This window comes from Myodes glareolus, chromosome 12 (assembly GCF_982192425.1).
Source record: "Myodes glareolus chromosome 12, mMyoGla1.1, whole genome shotgun sequence".
Taxonomy (NCBI): Eukaryota; Metazoa; Chordata; class Mammalia; order Rodentia; family Cricetidae; genus Myodes; species Myodes glareolus.
Window position 1 is genome coordinate 18288458 of NC_142037.1, and position 19322 is coordinate 18307779.

Here is a 19322-nt window from a genome sequence, read left to right on the forward strand (position 1 = left end):
ACCTCCTGAACAACTATTTGCCTTGAAGTATGCTGGGGGTAGCCAGTCTAGAGAACGGTTGTTTCTTCTGATTAGGTGGCAAGGGAATACATTCCTTACTTTTCTCCATGCTGTGGCAAAATACCGTCACTGGAGTAAGGATTTATTCCAGCTCGTAGTTTAAGATGGGATACAGTGCACCATGGCAGAGAGGGCTGGCAGGGGCTATGAGACAACTAGTCAGTGTGTGGGAATGCAGACAGACAAACACTGGTACTCATCTGACTTCTTCTTTTTCTTCTATGTGTTCAGTCTGGGATCTCCTTCAGGGCACCTCCCTCCTAGTGATCTTCTCTGGAAACATCTTCACAGATATCCAAAGGTGAGCCCCCAAATGCCACTCTTAAGTCAATCAAACTGACAATGGTGATTAAGCATGGTAGGCGGGGTCTGAGATGAAAGCTGTGTTGAGAGACGGTTTCAGAGATGAAGTATTACTGATATAGTTAAAATGACAAGGTGACATGGACTTTTGGGGCAGACAAGTCTGGGAGGTGTGAGCTTGGGTGAGAAGGAGGTGAGGAAAGAGGCCTGGTGATGGTGTCCAGATCAGAAAAAGAGCAGATAGCTAAGCTTCACATAGAGATAACTGGGAGCCTTGTGTTGAGGGAAACATCTGACTGGTCAGATGCACTGATAAGTTTACACGCTCGGACAAATGGATTATTGCTGTTGCTTTGAGAATGAACCTGAGGGAAGAGAAGATTGTAACAGGTGAGGGAATGGCTGGAAACTGAAGATGCTGAGAAGAAATAAGCTAAATGCTTAAGGACTTAAGGACTTAAGGGCTTGGGAAGCAGCCAGAGCTCATGCTTAACATATATTAGCCCTGGCTTCAACCCTCCAAAAGAAATCAAAAGTTCAGTGCTCAGATAAAGGATGTGTGTAAGAAGTCCAAAGGTGATTCTAAGAAACATATTGTAAGTGACATTTCTTATTGGAGGGTTGGAAGTAGGTCAGGCAAGTATCTCCTAGGGCCCAGCACCATGCCTGGCTACATACTGTGCTGGTGGCTCACTATGGGGAAGCCTGTAAAGAGCCTAGGTTAGAGGAAAGACATGAAGGGTTCTGTGGTTGGTCTTCCTTACGACTGCCAGTCCCCAAATAATGACATGTAAACTTTCTATATCTTATTAATTATGAATGTTTGACCTATAGCTTTGGCTTGTTCCCAATTAGCTCTTATAACTTAAATTAACCCATGTATGTTAATAGAAGTTCTGCCACATGGCTCGCCACCTTGCCTCCATACTGTGTATCTGACTCCCTCCTTGTCTCACTGGCTTAATCCCACGAGCTTCAGATTTTTCTGGAGTTTCTTTCTCTCCCTGGAAACCCTGCTTGTTCTCTCATGCCTAGTTATTCAGCTCCCGATTAGACTAATCAGAAGGCACCTTAGGCAGAGACACATCTTCACAGTGTACAGAAAGAGTATGCCACAGCAGGGTTCTATGCTGTCTGGAAGGTTTGGAGGATGGTGGAACACCTGTCAGAGACTTCGCGGAGGACTCAAGAGAGTGCATGTCCTCATGTGTCCCATAATTATGACTGTCTTTGCAGGTCTCTCTCCAATGGCTGCCATTCTCAGGTCTGTCCCACGGGTCTTTAGGGGCTCTCAGTATGCCTCAGTCCCTCTCTCAGCAAGAATGTTCAGGAAAAGAGCAGATGAGAAATGTGCCCTGGCTGATAAAGTGGCTGTGGTCACTGGCTCTACAAAAGGGTGAGCGATGGAAGTCCCTGGCTGCCTTGTTAGCAGGTGATGTTGCCATGGTAGCTGTGAATTCACTCATCTCATATATCCCTGTGGCTCCCCCCCCCCCCCATCACACAGCTCTGGTGTTTAACTCTGTGTCTCAACATCTCTCCCTAAAATACCAGGTTTCCGAGCTCTAGAAGATTTGTAGTTACAGAACCAGCTGCCCGAAGACAATCAGGGCAGAGTCTGAATGTTGTCTCTGACCATCGTTGGTGGGACAGTCCCTAATAAACATTAACCACTAGAACATCACATCTGCTTCCTTATCCTCCATACCTACCTGGCCAGCGGTTTTTGAGTATTTCGTTAACAGAAAGAAGCCTGACATCTACTGTGCCTTAGACTCATACTGCATAAAGCACCAGGCATGTCAGGGTGATGTTTGGCCATCAGCTCAGAGTGCTCTATGTGCCCTTGCAAGGCCTCCCACACCCCCCAGTTCCAGCTGTCTTCTGACTCCTGTAACAATATGCATTTATAATGAGCCCTTACCATCATCATCAGGAGGGGAGACCGTTGTCATCTTTTATGGTCACCAATATATTTAGAACTGTTTAGAATTTCCAGGGAAAACAAAAGAACTAGAGTATCCAGATCCCAGTGATGTCTTAAATCTTTTGCATGCTCCCAATTCTCAATATTCATAGCTCATAAAATACATTTAAAATTCTCAACCACCCAGAAAGTTTCAATAAGACACCGGGCACATGCCTCTTTCTTTTCCTTGTTTGGAGCCGCTTAACCAGTACCAGACAAGATTCCAGACCGCCTCAGTGTTAGGAGACCTGGAGGATAGCATGTCCTCCCACAGAAACACTTTAACATTGCAGACCAGAGGGAAGGCATTAGTTTAGATGGAGTACAATCCCTGCCAGAGCCCTGAGGCCGGGGAAGAGAGCAACAGGGCTGACTAATTAGGAAGAGTCTCTTTAATTTAGTCCTGATACCCACCACGGCCACATCTCTTCTGATGGTGTAGCCTTCTCTTTTCAAAGCTCCTTTAACACAATACGAAAACATCTACATCTACATAATATAATTATCATACATAAAGCTTTTATAATGAAATAAGAAGACTGTGAAGGCCTGGCATGTAGCAAGTACTCAAAATGTCGGCTACTGAAGATTCTGAAGCCACTCTTGGGCAATATCAGGGAAACAATTGACGTAGTCATTGGAGTCCACCTGGGAACCAGATGGAGAGGGCGGAAACCATCACCACCATTTCCTCTTCTGCCCACAGGATTGGCTTTGCCATCGCCCGGCGTCTGGCTCAGGATGGGGCCCACGTGGTCATCAGCAGCCGGAAGCAGGAGAATGTGGACCGTGCAGTGACCACATTGAAGGGGGAGGGGCTGAGTGTGACGGGCATTGTGTGCCATGTGGGGAAGGCTGAGGACCGCCAGCACCTCGTGACCACAGTAAGCAGCTGTGGGCTGGGATAGATGGAAAGACACGGATCTAACGCTGGCACGAGGGAGCTGGGCTCTCCAGGGCTGTAAATGAGGCTAATTCCACATTCTCAGGGTAGCCCGATTTCCTGACTGGAAGGAAACAGCTGTGCTGCTCACGCTAATCCGAGAGATGACTAGTGGTGGGGCGTGGCCGAGGAGCTTGCCTAGAACCTCAAAGAGGCCAGTGTAGCTGCAGCCCCAAGTGTTTTGTCTCCGCATGAAAGTCTGAGCTGTGTAGCCCTGACCTACCATGTACTGTATTGATAGTCCATTAGACTAACCTTTGAAACAAATGCGTTAGGCTCAGGTCCTGTGCTGATCCCCCCGGAAGAAGTGAGTGTTGAGCTGAGATCGGAAGGAACATGGACTGGACAGGTGTTGAGGACAAAGGAGGATTAGTCCAGGCCAGAGAAAAAGGCAGAGGAGGAACCAACTAGAAATGGAAGAGCTGAAAGCAGGTCCCCAAGGAGCAGAGGTCTGGAAGGGTGGGGCCCAGGAGCCAATCACAGGTCTTACAGGGCAGAAACTAGAGGCATCCAAGGAGGCAAGAATTGCCGATTTATTCAGTCTCGGTGAGGATCCGACTCTGGCCTGGCACAGGCCCAGGATGACCAGTGAGTCACTGCGGTCACAATACTTGGCAGAAACAACTTAGATAAAGGTTTCTTATGGTTTGTGGCCTCAGTCCATCATGCTGGGGAAGGCATGGGTGTGGAAGTATGTGGCCAAGTGTGTTCCTGTCTCTGTAGACAGGGAAGCAGAAAGTGTGGCCTATACTGTGGGCAGGCCACGTATAGCTTTCAAAGGACTGCCCCCAGTCACCTTCTTCTTATTTTGTTTTTATTTTTTAATGCTATTTGCTTCCTTCTTTTTTAAATTTTAAATTTTATTGTTTTTATATTTTATTGATTTTTATTGAGCTCTACATTTTTCTCTGTTCCCCTCCCTGCCTCTCCCCTCCCCTCTTCAGTCCTCTCCCAAAGGTCCCCATGCTCCCAATTTACTCAGGAGATCTTAGTTTTTTTCTACTTTCTACTTCCCATGTATATTAGATCTATGTAGGTCTCTCTTAGTGTCCTCATTGTTGTCTAAGTTCTTTGGGATTGTGGTTTGTAGGCTGGCTTTCTTTGCTTTATGTTTAAAAACCACCTCTGAGTGAGTACATGTGATAATTGTCTTTCTGTGTCTGGGTTACCTCATTCAAAATAATGTTTTCTAGCTCCATCCATTTTTCCTGAAAAATTCAAGATGTTGTTAGTTTTTTTCTGCTGTGTTTTTTTTCTCCATTGTGTAAATGTACCACATTCTCCTTATCCATTCTTTGGTCGAGGGGTATTTAGGTTGTTTCCACGTTCTGGCTATGACAAACAAAGCTTCTATGAACATAGTTGAGCACATGTCCTTGTGGCATGGTTGAGCATCCTTTGGATATATACCCAAAAGTGGTATTACTGGGTCTTGAGGAAGGTTGTTTCTTAATTTTCTGAGAAATCGCCACACTGACATCCAAAGAGGGTTGTACCAGCTTGCATTCCCACCCTCTCCCAAGGTCCCCAGTTTACTCAGGAGATCTTGTCTTTCTCTGCTTCTCACGTAGGTAGATTAGATCTATGTCCTCAGTGACCTTCTGCCAGCTTGGCTCTGCCTCCTAAAGGTCCATCGCCTCTCCAAACAGTGCAATAGCTGGGAAAACACAGCCAAAATATGAACCTGTGGGGGACATTTCAGAGTTTTCTGGGTCATTACCACTCTTGACTCCGTGCCTTCACCTGTGTGCCCTCCCCTTTGTGCCGCAGGCCCTGGAACACTCCGGGGGTGTTGACTTCCTGGTGTGTGTGGCCGGAGTCAATCCTTTCGTGGGAAGCACCCTGGGAGCCAGTGAACAGATCTGGGACAAGGTGAGGAGAGTACCTTCCACACTCAACATGGTGTATGTATGTACTCACGCTTGCACGAACGCACGTGCACATACCCGGGTCCCCACAAAGCTGAGTCAGCACTGGCGTTGATGGATGGAGGTGGGACTTCCCTGAGCCAGACTTTGCATAATTAAGTTCAATGGGTGTTGTCCATGCCTTGCCTCTGCCAGGCTTCTGTAGCTTCTGTGTTGCTTCTCCTTGTGTGGGTCACTGCTTCTAAGTCCTGAGATGCCAGAAACAGATTTTCTGGCTCTGGCCATGGTAGAGCCCCTCTGACTCAGGTTTATGAAACTGTCACAACCTGGATTCACTGGCGCCTTGGTGAACCTTTCAGTCTGACTGTTCCAAAGAGCCACAGACAGAGCTGACAGATGGGGCTCTTCCCTAGTTCTGCCATCTCAGTTGGAAGCCACTGAGAAGTCAGGAAGCTCTCCCTACCTCTGCAGACCCCCATCCCTGTTTTCCTGATGAGCTCACTTATGACTAGTCAGATCTGAGCCCATCCTGTCCCTGGGGGCAGGGAATGGGCCTGTGATCTGAGTGTACCATTACTTTCTGTGGCTCTTCTTTCCCTGGCCACCCCTACATTTTCTCTTGGCAGACTTTGCCCCACTTTTCCCTCTGGTTCTCAAGTTCCACAGCCTCCTTGATCGACCTTCCAGTTCCTCTACCTCACCCATCCACAACATTCAGACTTTTCCAGCTCTTTTCTTTTTTCTTTTTTAAAAAAATGACCCGGATTTGACTCCCAATATTGCATAAATGCTTAACTCAAACTAACCCAACCAAAATCGTATCCACAACAACACATACATGACGAGCATCACCAGCCCCCATTTTAAACACTTCATGAGGTAGATTAGGTGCCAAGTACAGATTTCTCTTCTCTTACCCATGCTCCTCCTTCCAGTCAGTCATTGATAACCAAGTTCTTCTCCTTTTCTTCCCCATGCTTTCTGCCCTTCCCCTGGAAGACTGTTGTCTGGGAGCTGAGTATGGTAACTCTCTGAGGCCTAGGGAACTTGGGGCCTCAGAAGTATGTCTGTCCTCTGACAAACTCTGACCCTCTGTGCTGGCTGGTCTACGTCAACCTGACATACAAACTAGAGTTGTCAGAGGGTGAGGATCCCCATTTGAGGAAATGCCTCCATAAGATCCAGCTGCAAGGCATTTTCTTAATTAGTTATTGGTGGGTTAGGGTCCAGCCCATTATGGTGATGTAATTCCTCCTGGGCTGGTGGTCCTGGGTTCCATAAGGAAACAGGATGAACAACCCATGGGGTGTAAGGCCATAAGCAGCACCTCTCCATGGCCTCTGCATCAGCTCCTGCCTCTAGGTTCCTGCCCTGCTTGAGTTCATGTTCCGACTTCCTTCAATGATGCACAGTAATGTGGAAATATAAGCCAAATAAGCCTTTTCCTCCCCAACTTGTTTTTTGGTTGTGGTGTTTTTTCACAGCAATAAAACCCTAACTAAGATACCCTCACACACAGTAAAAGGACTCAGCGTCTCAACTACCCACCATACTTATGGAGCTTTGTTCGGTTCTGGTGCCGGACAATAGGCCCCAGATAATGGTGTTCATCTCTCAGTCCAACCTTTGCATTGTTTGGGATTTCAGATCCTGGATGTCAATGTGAAGTCCCCAGCTCTGTTGCTAAGCCAGTTGCTGCCACACATGGAGAAGAGGGGGTGAGTGCATGTGGGTTGGTGATGGGGGTCATGCACTTTCACCGTGAACTCTGAGCTGTTTCCTCTTCGTGTGAAAACACAGTTTCCTGCCGCTTTTAATTGAATGAGTCTCTAATTCCACTCTGTGTCCCTTTCTTCTCAAGGGGAAGCTCTGTTGTTCTGGTGTCCTCTGCGGTAGCTTATGTACCAATGCCGGTGAGTATGGCAGCCTCTGGCCAGCCGGCTGAGGGCCCGCTGCCTTGACTCTTGTCAGGCCTTGCCGTGGGAAGTGGGAGAACTGACTGGTGATTCTAGATTTAAGAAGAAGGAGGAGGAGGAGAAAGATGAAGAAGAGGAAGAAGAAGGAGAGGGAGAGGGAGAGGGAGAGGGAGAGGGAGAGGGAGAGGGAGGAGGAGGAAGGAGGAGGAGGAGGAGGAGGAGGAGGAGGAAGAAGAAGAAGAAGAAGAAGAAGAAGAAGAAGAAGAAGAAGAAGAAGAAAGAAAGAAGAAGAAGAAGAAGAAGAAGAAAGAAGTTCAATATGTACCCCAAAGGGTGGCACCGTGAATGCTTCAGATCAGATATTCTTATCTCACTTTGCCCTTAAGGGGCAAAATCTGCCATTTGCTTCTAAGTGATGCCAGTTTGTTTCCTGGCAGGACAGGGCCCTCTAGCTCCTAATTCCAGATTCTTAACTGACTTCCAAAGGATAAGTGCAGCGTTTGCTGTGTCGAGCTTGAACAGCATGACAGCAGCGTGACACAGAAAAGGACCCGACTCCTTGAAAACTCCCGTGGGGGTGGTGAGCACAAGGGGAGCGTCTGTTCAGGCCCACAGTCCGGCACACCTTCATCCCCTGTGGCCCAGAACTGACCTGTGTTCCAGGAAGATCCCTTCCTACCATATTGATTCGCTGTCCCCTTCTTTGCTTCTCAGAAACTGGGCGTCTACAACACCAGTAAGACAGCCCTGTTGGGCCTCTGCAAGTCCCTGGCCGTGGAGCTGGCTCCAAAAGGCATCCGCGTGAACTGCATAGCGCCAGGAATTACCAAGACTGACTTCGGCCTAGGGGTGAAAGTGGTAAATGCCTTCTGCTATCAATCCCCCCTCCCCCCCCCCCCCCCCCCGCCGCCCCTTCTCCATGTGTCCTCGGGTCCCTTTTCAGACTTCCATCTGAATGGAGGCCCACAGAGCCTGAACCTGCAGCCAGAGCCCCCTCCTAAGGTCAGAGTTTGGGCAGCAACCCCTTAATCTTCTGCAGAAGAGTGAGGCTCTCCGTCTTCTTCGAGTAGACTAGTCTTCATCTCAGGCTCCCACAGAGGTGTGGGTCAGCCATGATGCTCTTCTCACGCCATCATAACACCAGTCCTCTGCCTCATACTGGCTTTCAAATCTCTTCCTAGGAGAAAACAATGCTGGACATGCTGCCTAACCTGAATAAAGTCTATGGATTGCAGCGGTAGGTAGGGCTCCGGGCTTCCGTGCTTTGTGTTTCGTTTGAGGGAAAATTATATTTCAAGGTGAAAAAGGCCTCGTGGTTTTTTTTTCTTCCACTCTGCCAGCTGCTTCCCTTTTTGGGAGTCCTGAGTTGGGGGCAGGAGGGCAGATATGAGTCCAATAGCCATCACCTCTGACTGAGCCTGGTGAATGCTAGGTGCCGGTCCCAGACTGCTCTCTCTGCGGAAGTCCGGATCATAGCTCAGTGTTTCTGGTGACCTCATCTCTTCTTTCCTTCAGGTTAGGGGAGCCAGAAGACTGCGCCGGGATCGTATCTTTCCTATGCTCCTCAGATGCCAGCTACATCACCGGGGAGAACATCATAGCAGCTGGCTTCTCCCCTAGACTGTGAAGACACAACTTGACTTAGAGACAGAGCTGAGGTCCTCAAGCAGAAAACAGAGGGCTCGGTGCGATGTAGGTGAAGGGCCTTAGTGTGTGCTTGGGGTCCAGGTCCATATAGGGAACGCATACTTAAAAATGGTGAAGGAAAGCAAGTGTTTAACGTTCTCATTTGGAATAAATCTGTCTGGATACTTCTGGATTTGCTCCTGTTGGCGTAGCGATCCACACGGCCCTCTTGACCTAGAAGCTTCATCCTCGGGTTATTGTATTTTCTTACTGTCCCTCAACCCCAACAGCTTTTTTTAAAATCCTTCCATCTCTTCTTTCATTATTTTTCTGTGAGGTTGGAAATCAGGCTAGATCCTTCCAGCCTGCTCTTCCAGATTCACCCTTTACTTAGTGCCCTGGGACAGTCTGTGGAAATGCTTCAGACTTTTGCCTCTGGCTTGCAGGCAAGTTTGGACAGTTGGAAGTAGATTGCAGGTCAGGATGATGAGGTCAGAGAACGTATTTCTCAGGCTCCCTTCATGTCTGGGTTCTTCTGTCTACGAAAGGGAGCTTTTGTTGGGTGACACCTCCCAAACGGGTAAAGTTCCATGACTTCTTACTTGTGTCTTCTGGTCTAGGTGTGATAATGACTCTTTATCTTGTTGGGTGCTAACTAAACACCAGTTGCTCATTTGTAAAAACTTTAAAAATCATCGTGAGATTTTCTTTTTAATTCATATTTATATCGCATGTTGGTCAGATTGAGGCATTGTGTGGCCCTTCCAGAGAAGACGTGAACAAACATTCATTCCCTCTAGATGTGGCACCAGCTCTAGGCCCAAGAGATGACCCCACGCAAGTCTAGCAGGTTACTTACAGGAGCCCAGGTGACTCAGTGGCAGGCACTGGAGCTCACCCTGGCGTGGGTGAGGACTCTCCAGAGATGCACCCTGCAACTCTCTGCCTGCCTTGCAGGCTTCTCAGTTCCCTCTGCTCAGCAACCGTTACTGCTTATATAGCTTCAGGGAGCGGCCTTGCAAAACGTGTCTTTTTTTGTTTGTTTGTTTGTTTCCTGAATCATGTAAGTTGTGTGGACTTTCCTTCTCTCTCCATCAGGAAGTGTTTCAGTCGGGAAGAACTAGAACGCCAAATGAGCAATATATCCATCACCCGAAACATTTGCCATTTCTTTGTGGTAAAACATCCAAAGTTCTTCCTTCCAGCTGTTTTGAAACACCCAATATAGTATTGCTGGCTGTTGTTACCCTATGGGAAAACACAATAACAGATTTTTTTTTCTCTAACTCCAGCTTCACACTCATAGGCAACACAATCCCAGTTCTCACTCCCCAGCTTTCCTAGCCCCTACGGTCTGATTTTATGTGGTGGAGTATTTCAGACTGTACACAGTGAAGTGTGCAGTGTTACTCTTCTTATGTCTGGCTTATTCCAGCCAACGCAATGCCCTCTAGTTCTGTTCACAGCGTTGCACAGGGCAGGAATTCACAGTTCATAGCTAAACAGAGAGTGTGATGTTCTTCCTCCACTCACCCATTAGTGGATCCACATGTTGATTCACACACCCGAGCTTTTCGGAACAGTTCTGAAATAAGCTGGGCATACAGACAATCTTTAATGGACTGATTTTGTTCTCTTTGAATCTATGCTCAGCAGTGGAATTATTGGATGGTGTGGGAAGTACCCATGTTTTATTTTGTCTTAGAGAACTACCATACAGTTCTCCATAGGTGTATGCTTCAGTACATTCCCGCCAGTAGTGTTTCCCGCATTCTTGTTGGCACTTATCTTTGTCTTTTGACATAGCCTTTCTAACTAGACTGAGATAGCATCTCATCAGGGGCTGGATGTGCAATTTCCCAAAGACTAGCTTGAGAAATGTCTATGAAGGTTTATTCAGTCCATTCTTTTTTAAAAATTTAACTTAATTTTTCAATTGAAGATAATTTTTCATATAATATATTCCAATCACACTTTTCCTCTCATTTATTCCTCCCACATCCTCCCTACCTTCACACAATTCCAACTTCATGCCTTTTTTCTCTTCAGGAAACGACAAATAGGAAAAATGTACAAAGTAGAAAAACAAAAAACAAAGACAAAACACAAGAAACAGACACACACACATACACAGGCACGCACACACACACACAAAGCCTACAAAATTGGGAACCATAATATACAAGCAAAAGATTAGTAAGATTTAAAAAAAATATGACAAAAAGTCCACAAAAATGCCCCCAAGTTTGTTTTGTGTTGGCCATCTACAGCTGGGCTTTGGGCCTCCCTTAAATGTGGTTTGTGTACCAACACTTAAGTGAGACAACACTGGGAGAAAACCATTTTTTTTTCTTTGCAAATAGCCATCAATTGGAGCTAGCATCTTGGTTAGGGAAGGGAGCTTGTGTCTGCTGACTCCTCTCAGTACTGGGACCTGCCTTGCTGACTGGGACCTGTGCATGCTTTGGCCCATTCTTTTTGTTTGGTTTTTCAAGACAGGACTTTCTGTGTAGCTCTGACTGTCTTAGAACTCACTCTATAGACCAGGCTGGACTCAAACTCCCAGAGATCCACCTGCCTCTGCCTCTTGACTCCTGAGATTAAAGACGTGTGCCAACACCACCCAGCCACTTTGGTCCATTCTTCAGTAAGATTACTTATTTTGTCACAAAGTGTTTCCATTTTTGTTTTCTGGATTTTAATTCCTTGTCAGATGCATAGTTTTCAAGAGTAGTCATGTATCACTTGAGGGTAAGGACACAGTGTAAGGTGCCGCGCTAGCACGGCAACTGTAGTTCTTCTGAGCGATGGACGTCCAGATTAACACGCAACACAACTTCAGGTTCTGCAGACAAGCCTTTATTCCACCTTCTTACACAGTATATATAGCCCTCAGCAGGGGAGGCCAAGTCAGCAACAGCAGGAAGCTCATCACCATAACTCACATGGCTTAGGGATAAACATCCTTAGAAACATTGCAGAAAACAGCAGATTGTTCCTGGTTTTGTTCCTGTTTTCAACCAACCACAAGAGTGCAAAACAGATCAAGTGGGGGTGCAAAGGCCTGTCCTCTAGGGACCCAACAGTAAGGAATGTATTCTTTGGTGACTTTGCTATTGTGGGGACGTAGAGTACACATACTAAGATGGCTATGATGTCACTAGGCGAGGTGACGGGCCACTGTCACATATGAAGATGTCAAGCACCTTGCCCCCCTTTCTGTAGATTGTCTTGTTTCTCTTTTGATTGTTTCTATTGCTGTGAAGCTTTTCAGTTTTCTTTAATCTCATTTGCTAACTCCCACTTTTATCTATGCGTTTGAACCGAATTTTCAGGAATAAGGGTCCTGAGTGGTGAGGTGCTGAGTGCAAGGACAGAGGACGAGAAATGGAGACGACAGAAGCCGTAGCTGGGACCAGGAGGTCTTGTGTAAATTATGGTTTAAGTCAAGCAAGTTCACTAGGAAGTACAAGATCGTACATGCTGTTTACGGGGGGCGGGGGGAGAGGGAGGGCAAGGTCAGCAGAGAGCAGAGTCAGACAGAGAATGTGGGTACCCAGATACAGCTGCCTGAGGACTGATAACTATTGTACCCAGAGTCCAGACTCCCAAAGACCAGCAAGAGACCGGATCCAATGCAAAAACAAAGAGTCTTTTAATTGCAAGTTCAAACCCAGGTCTTTTGTCTGTCTGACATGGCGGTGGAATAGGAGAGACTCCGAGCAGCACTGGGGCAGGGTATATGTTGGGGGTAAAAGCAAGGGGGCCTGGGGGCTACAGACTGCATAGGAACAGACTCAGGACTGGTGCACCTCTAGCTGGGTCCACCTCTCCTTGAACTGGTTAGTTCCAGCTGCAGGGAGATTGCTATCTCTTGGTGGTTGTTGTGGTTACTACACTCCACCTTTTATCAGGAAAGCACATTCAGAGCCTGCTGACTTAACTTCTGATTGGTTCCCTACCATATAGGAGGTATTTCTGAGTTTCTTTTTAGCAACAAGGGCAAGAAGAGGGGCATTGTACAAGGTTAGGGGCACAGCACATCCTGTCATATCCTGCTGAATCAGAGGCCTGCATCCTGCTGGCTCTCTTCTACAGCCTGTCATGACTGTAGAACGGTCAAAGCAGGGATCTGGGCAAGGGCCTGGACTCTTTAGTAACCACAGCTCAGAGGGAAGAGTCAGAGCCCCAGAAACTTCATTCTTGACTTGTATGAAACGCTGACTCCAGCCCTAGAGAGACCTCTCTAAGTTGACCCCTGGACTGAAGATCCCTTGTCCTTTAGTCTGGGCCTCTGAAGAAGTCTTGGGTAGGTCTGGCTCCCCACATGTTTTTACACTCATATCCAGAAAGTTCCTTGTCTGGACCAATATCATGAAGCAGTCCCCACCCCCCATAGCATCGTGACGCAGTCCCCGCCCCCTATAGCATCGTGAAGCAGTCCCCGCCCCCTATAGCATCGTGAAGCAGTGCCCCCCCCCATAACATCATGAAGCACTTACCGCCTCCCCGTGTTTTCTGTCATTTTCATGTCTGGCCTCAAGTCACATCTCTTTTCTTTAGCCGAGTTTCACAGCTTCACTAAGTCTGATCTATACATTCAGGCTTCAGAGGTTAGAGACAGAATTTTGGGAGTCCCTTCTTCTGCCTCTTTCATCGCTGGGGTTCTCATTCATTTAGTAGCTTCAGATTGTTGGCCTTTGTAGTGTTTCCTTATTGTTGTCTTCTTGAGGGAGTCATCTGGCAACTCTTTACTCCATGATTCCTAGAAAATTCTCATTTTATCTTAAAATTGGAATATAATTATATCACATTCCCCTTTCCTTTCTTTCCTCCAGCCCTTCCCATTTACCTTGTTTTCTCCCTGCACTCTCTCAAACTCATGACCTCTTTCCCTTTAATTGTTACACACACATGTCCACACTTCTAAATATATAGTTACAACCTGCTCAGTCCTGTAATGTTACTTATATGTATATGACTTCAGGGGTGACCATTTGGCATTGACTAACTAACAAATTAGGAGGTATTAGGAATTTTTCCTAATGTGAGCTCTCTGCCAACGCAAAAATCCCAATCAAGCCAAATCACAACAATTAAAGAATTAAATTATATCTTTATAATTAAAGAATTAAAGAATACCCAGGCTTAATGGGATTCCTTAATCCGGACTTTCCAGGGAGCAGTTTAAATAGACTGGGGGAGTGGTCAAGGTTTGGGTGGGCTACTTTGCCCCACCTCAGGGGAGGGGTCAAGGTTTGGTGGGCACAGTGATGGGGTCTCCAAAGATGTAGGTCAGAGACCGGGACTTACAGGAGGTTCTTTAATTTTTTTAATTTTTCAAAAGGTTCCGGTAGTAGCTGACACTCAGAAGCCTCATAGCTAAAATTCTGGAAGGGGCTTTGAAACTGTGCAGTGGTCAGAGGCTGTACCTAAAGGGTGACCAAGGCTCATAAGAAGGGAAGCTTCCTACCTAGGACAGAGAGGGCCTGAGGAAACAAGCTCTACTGAGAGCAGAAGCCAGGAACAAATCCAGTCCCAGCAGCCAATCCAGTCCTGGGACACTGGCAGATCAGGATTGAGCCAGTGACCAGATCCAGAGTCAGCAATCTCTACTGGACCAGTTCCAACTCCAAGTCAGGGACTTCTGTAGGAGGGGAATCCAGACCAAGATTTACAGAAACAGGGCAAAGTCAGCAACCTAAGACAAAGTAGGCCTGAGACAGCAAACTCCAAGGGAGCAGAGCAAACCACAGGAGCACTGAGCTATCTCCAGGAACAGAAATAACCAACGGGGTAACTAGAACTGTGACACTAACTGTACCACGAGGAACAACCATCTGAGCTTTGGATTCACTGGCACCTAGAAGATTATTCAACAGAATCTTAGGCAGCCCCAACCACACCTATTAGGGGAAAAGATGAGTAGAAAAGGTAAGATCACATGCTACACCACAAAGAGCAACACAACACCAGTAAAACCTAAAGATCCTATAACAGCAAGCCCTGAACAGCCAAATATGGATGAACCAGAAGAAAATGACCTAAAAATAACTTCAAGAGAATGTTTGAAATTCTTAAAGATGAAATGAGAAATTCCCTTAAAGAAATTGATGAAAAGACAGATAAAAAAATGGAAGATATCAGAAAATCACTTAAAGAAAACCAAGAAAAAGAAATCAAACATATGAAAGAAACTATTCAGGACTTGAAAACTGAAATAGAAACAATAAAGAAAACAGAAGTCAAAGGAATTATAGAAACAGAAATCATGAGAAAAAGATCAGGAACCACAAAGGCAAGCATGAACAGCAGAATACAAGAGATGGAAGAGAGAATCTCAAGCACCGAAGATACAATAGAGGAAATAGACTCATCAGTTAAAGAAAATATTAAATCTAAAAAAAGCTTAACTCCAAATATCCAGGAAATATGGGACACCATGAAAGGGCCAAATCTTAGAATAATAGGTATAGGAGAAGGAGAAGAAGCTCAACTCAAAGGCACAAAAAATTTATTTAACAAAATTATAGAAGAAAACTTTCCCTACCTACAGAAAGATATGCCTGTGAAGATACAAGGAGCTTACAAAACACCAAATAAACTGGATCAAAAAAAAAGTCCTCTCGCCACATGATAATCAAAACACTAAACATACAGAGTAAAGAAAGAATATTAAGAGCTACAAAAGAAAAAGGCCAAGTAATATATAAAGGTAGACCTATCAGAATTACACCTGACTTCTCATTGGTGACAATGAAAGCCAGAGGGTTGTGGTCAAGCATTATGCAGACATTAAGAGACCATGGATGCCAGTCCAGACTACTATACCCAGCAAAACTGGTAATCACTATAGAAGGACAAAATAAGATATTCCATGTCAAATCTAGATTTCACCAATACCTAGTCACAAACTCAGCCATACACAAAATACTATAAGGAAAACTCCAACCCAAGGAAGCTGGCTACACAAATAAAAACACAGACAATTAATGATCCCATAACAGCAAATCCCAAAGAAGAAAAAAACCACACAAATTAACATCACCAACCATGAAAACTAAATTAACAGGAGATAGCAATCACTGGTCATTAATATCCCCTAATGTAAATAGACTCAACTCACCTATAAAAAGGCACAGGCTTACAGATTGGATTCAAAAACAGAATCCATCCTTCTTCTGCATACAAGAAACACATCTCAACCTCAAAGACAGACATTGTCTCAGGGTAAAGGGTTGAGAAAAAATATACCAATCAAAAGGACCTAAGAAACAAGTGGGTGTCGATATCCTAATATTTAACAAAATAGATTTCAAGCTAAAATCAGTCAAAAGAGACAAAGAAGATCATTTCATATTGGTCACAGGAAAAATCCATCAAGAGGAAATTTCAATACTGAACATCTATGCCCCAAATACAAGGACACCTTCATATGTCAAAGAAACAATTCTAAAGTTTAAATTATACATTAAAGCCCACATACTAACAGTGGGAGACTTCAGCACTCCCCTCTCACCACTGGACAGGTCAATCAGACAAAAAATGAACAGAGAATAAGAGAACTAACAGATGTTATGACTCAAATGGATTTAACAGACATCTATAGAATATTCCATCCAAACAGAAAAGAATATACCTTCTCAGCATCTCATGGAACCATCTCAAAAATTGACCACATACTCGGTAACAAAACAAACCTCAACAAATACAAAAAAATTTGGAATAACCCAATGTACCTTATCAGATCACCATGGTCTAAAACTAGAAAAGGCACTCTCCTACCTGTTGAGCTGCCCGCAGGCAGTGCAGTGTGCTCCAGCTTGTGTGAACTGTCACCTGTGCTGGGGTGGCTTTTGGTGATGCTGCGGTCTTTGAGGCATTTCTGCTCCTGTGGTAACCCCTCACTTATATTCCTATAAGTAACCTCAATAACCCTCATTGGTTCACGAAGTAGGACTTTGGTGGTATCTGTACTTTGGTCTGTGGTCAGTTTGCTATCTGTGGTGAATACACATTTGCTTGTTTCTCCCCAGGAAAAGTGTCCCACACCTCAGATGTGAATTAAGAGCATCATTTTTTTTAAAATGGAGGAAAAACTTCCTGTTCTTTAAATGACAACAAATTTGGTTGAAATGTATCCATGTCCTACTGCTAAGAAGACAGAACTTAGGAGAAATGGGCTTGGACATTTGGCAAAAGACATCTCTAGACAAAGATCCTAAGGTATGGCTTCTTCTGGCTGCTTATGATAAAATGCAAGAAGAGAAAATCAAACCAAAGTGGAACTTATAATTTAAAGAGATTCAAAGCATAAAGAAGTGGGACATTTCAGCCTGGCTGAGGCGTGAGAAAGGACAGTTAAGGGAAAAGCAAGCAGTGACACCATGCCCAAGTGACAGACCAACCAGGAGTTGGTGTGCACAGGATACCAGATGCTCTTCATCAAGACCAGAACGATGACATAAAGGAACCTTGGCTTCTGTGGAACAATGTACACTGTGAAGATGTGTCTTTGCCAAGGCGCCTTCTGATTCATTTAGTAAAAGGCTAAATGGCCAATAACTAGACAGGTAGAGGTTAGGTGGGAGCGGCAGACAAAAAGGGAGCACAGGGAAGAAGTGGGGTGGAGTCACCAACCAGTCACAGAGGTAGTAGGAGCTGAACATACAGTGCTGAAAAGTGGTAGATAAGAAATATGGGCAGTGGTGGCGCACGCCTTTAATCCCAGCACTCTGTGAGTTTGAGGCCAGCCTGGTCTACAGAGTGAGTTTCAGGACAGGCTCCAAAGCTACAGAGAAACCCTGACTTGACAAACCAAAAAGAAAAGAAATATGGGTTAACTTAAGTTGTAAGAGCTAGTTAATAACAAACCTAAGCTATTGACTGAGCATTTATATTTAATAATAAGTATCTTTGTGGTTATTTGGAACTGGCTGGTGGGATAGAGCTGGATTAATAAAAAAAAACCCTGCCTACATTTGGAGATGAAGGCTGCTGCTTCCATCATGGCCCCTGTGGATACAGTTTTTAGGGATGGGTCAAGTGACCCTTCAAGGGACCTTTGAACTTTACTGCCCCATATGTTCTTTTTTCTCTAATTTTCTTTTATTGAAAATAGTTTCTTATACAATAAATTCTGATTATAATTTTTCCTCCCCCAGCTCCTCCCAGCTCTTTCCTACCTCCCCTCCCATTCAAATCCATGCCCTTTCTTTCTCTCTCATTAGAGAGAGAAATAAATAAATAATAAATAATAAAATAATCTAGAAAATGATAAGGATATAAAATGAAAGCAGATAAAGTGGAATATGACAGAACAGACAAAGAGAAGGAAAAGAGCCAAGGAAAAAGCAAAAGAAATATGCAGAGACACATATTTGTATACACATAAATCCCATAAAAACACAAAGCCTGAAACCATAATATATGTATGCAAAAAAACCTCTAAGATTAGGAAAAACAACAAAGACAACCTCCAAAAATGGCATTCAGTTCATTATGTGATGGTCGCCTACTGCTGGCTGTGGGGCCTGCCCTCAAGAGTGGTTTGTATACTTGGTGAGACCCTACGGAACAGAATTCTTTAGATTTAATGATGTTATTTGTCTTGCTGGCTTTTAAGCTAATTTGGAATCTGCTATCCTTTTCCTCTGCTCCCTTTTGGGAAGACAGTACCTGGCAGGAATTTCTTCTTTTTGCATCTTCAATACTTCCAGTGGTAAAAGTAAGTCAGAGTCAATGACCTGCTATATCAGAATCAGAGACCTCAACAACAAACCGTTTATCCATGCGAACAATTCAGGGCCTTTCAATGCTATCTTTTTGCTTAGGACTGTGCTGTTAGCTGTAGACCCCTTTGTTGTGGAATATTACTTTCACTCGGGTAAAGATGTGCTACCTTTGTTTGTGTTGCAGAATAATTGTTTAACTATGTAAAGGTATGTTGTTACATTTGTTTACGCTGCATTTGTTTAACTATGTAGAGCTGTGTTGCTGTTTTACCTTGCCTGCCTAAGGAACCTGATTGGTCTAATAAAATGATGAATGGCCAATAGCTAGGAAGTAGAGGGACAGGCAGGCAGAGATAATAAACAGAATGAGGAAACTAGGCTCAAGAAGAGAAAAGGAGGGAGACACCTGGGGCCAGCCAGCCAGGCAGCTGCCAGTCAACAAGACACAGAAGAAGCAGGAAAAGTAGGACATGCAGAATGAAAGAAAGGTTAAAAAAAACCCAAGGAAAAATGTAGATGAAGAGAAAAAGATTAAATTAAGTTATAAGAGTTAGTGGGACAAGCATAAGATAAGGCTGAGCATTCAGACTAGTAGTAAGTATCTGTGTCATGATTGGGGGCTGGCAGTGTGAGAAAGCCTGTTCCTCTCCTTCCTTGGAGCAGCTGTTCCACGCAGGGTTTTCCTTCCTGGTGTCTGAGAGAGCAAAGGTGTTCACTGATTGCTTATCCCTTGATGTAGGTGGGTCTTCTGTCTATGTGTTGCTTTCATTGGTTAATAAAGAAACTGCTTTGATCAGATTGATGCCTAATCATACTACAAAAGCATTTGTTCAACTATGTTCATAGCAGCACTATTTGTAATAGCCAGAACCTGGAAACAATCTAGGTGCTCCTCAATAGAAG

The 19322-nt window shown here is 44.9% G+C and overlaps 1 protein-coding gene across 1 annotated transcript; it reads left to right on the forward strand.

Moving 5' to 3' along the window:
- The first annotated feature begins 1604 nt into the window (after positions 1-1604).
- Positions 1605-8853, forward strand: LOC125407652 (dehydrogenase/reductase SDR family member 2, mitochondrial-like). Its single transcript, XM_087895880.1, has 8 exons — positions 1605-1759; positions 3039-3216; positions 5046-5147; positions 6791-6861; positions 7005-7056; positions 7774-7917; positions 8241-8296; positions 8575-8853. The coding sequence occupies exons 1-8, from the start codon at positions 1611-1613 to the stop codon at positions 8684-8686; spliced, it is 864 nt and encodes a 287-aa protein (XP_087752006.1). The 5' UTR covers positions 1605-1610; the 3' UTR covers positions 8687-8853.
- Positions 8854-19322: the final 10469 nt, after the last annotated feature.

Bases quoted from the DNA above. Each gene is read 5' to 3' on its own strand.
- LOC125407652 (XM_087895880.1), top strand. From the start codon at position 1,611: ATGGCTGCCATTCTCAGGTCTGTCCCACGGGTCTTTAGGGGCTCTCAG. The intron at 7,918-8,240 runs GTAAATGCCTTC...ATCTCTTCCTAG, and splicing joins TCGGCCTAGGGGTGAAAGTG to GAGAAAACAATGCTGGACAT. The intron at 8,297-8,574 runs GTAGGTAGGGCT...TCTTTCCTTCAG, and splicing joins AAAGTCTATGGATTGCAGCG to GTTAGGGGAGCCAGAAGACT.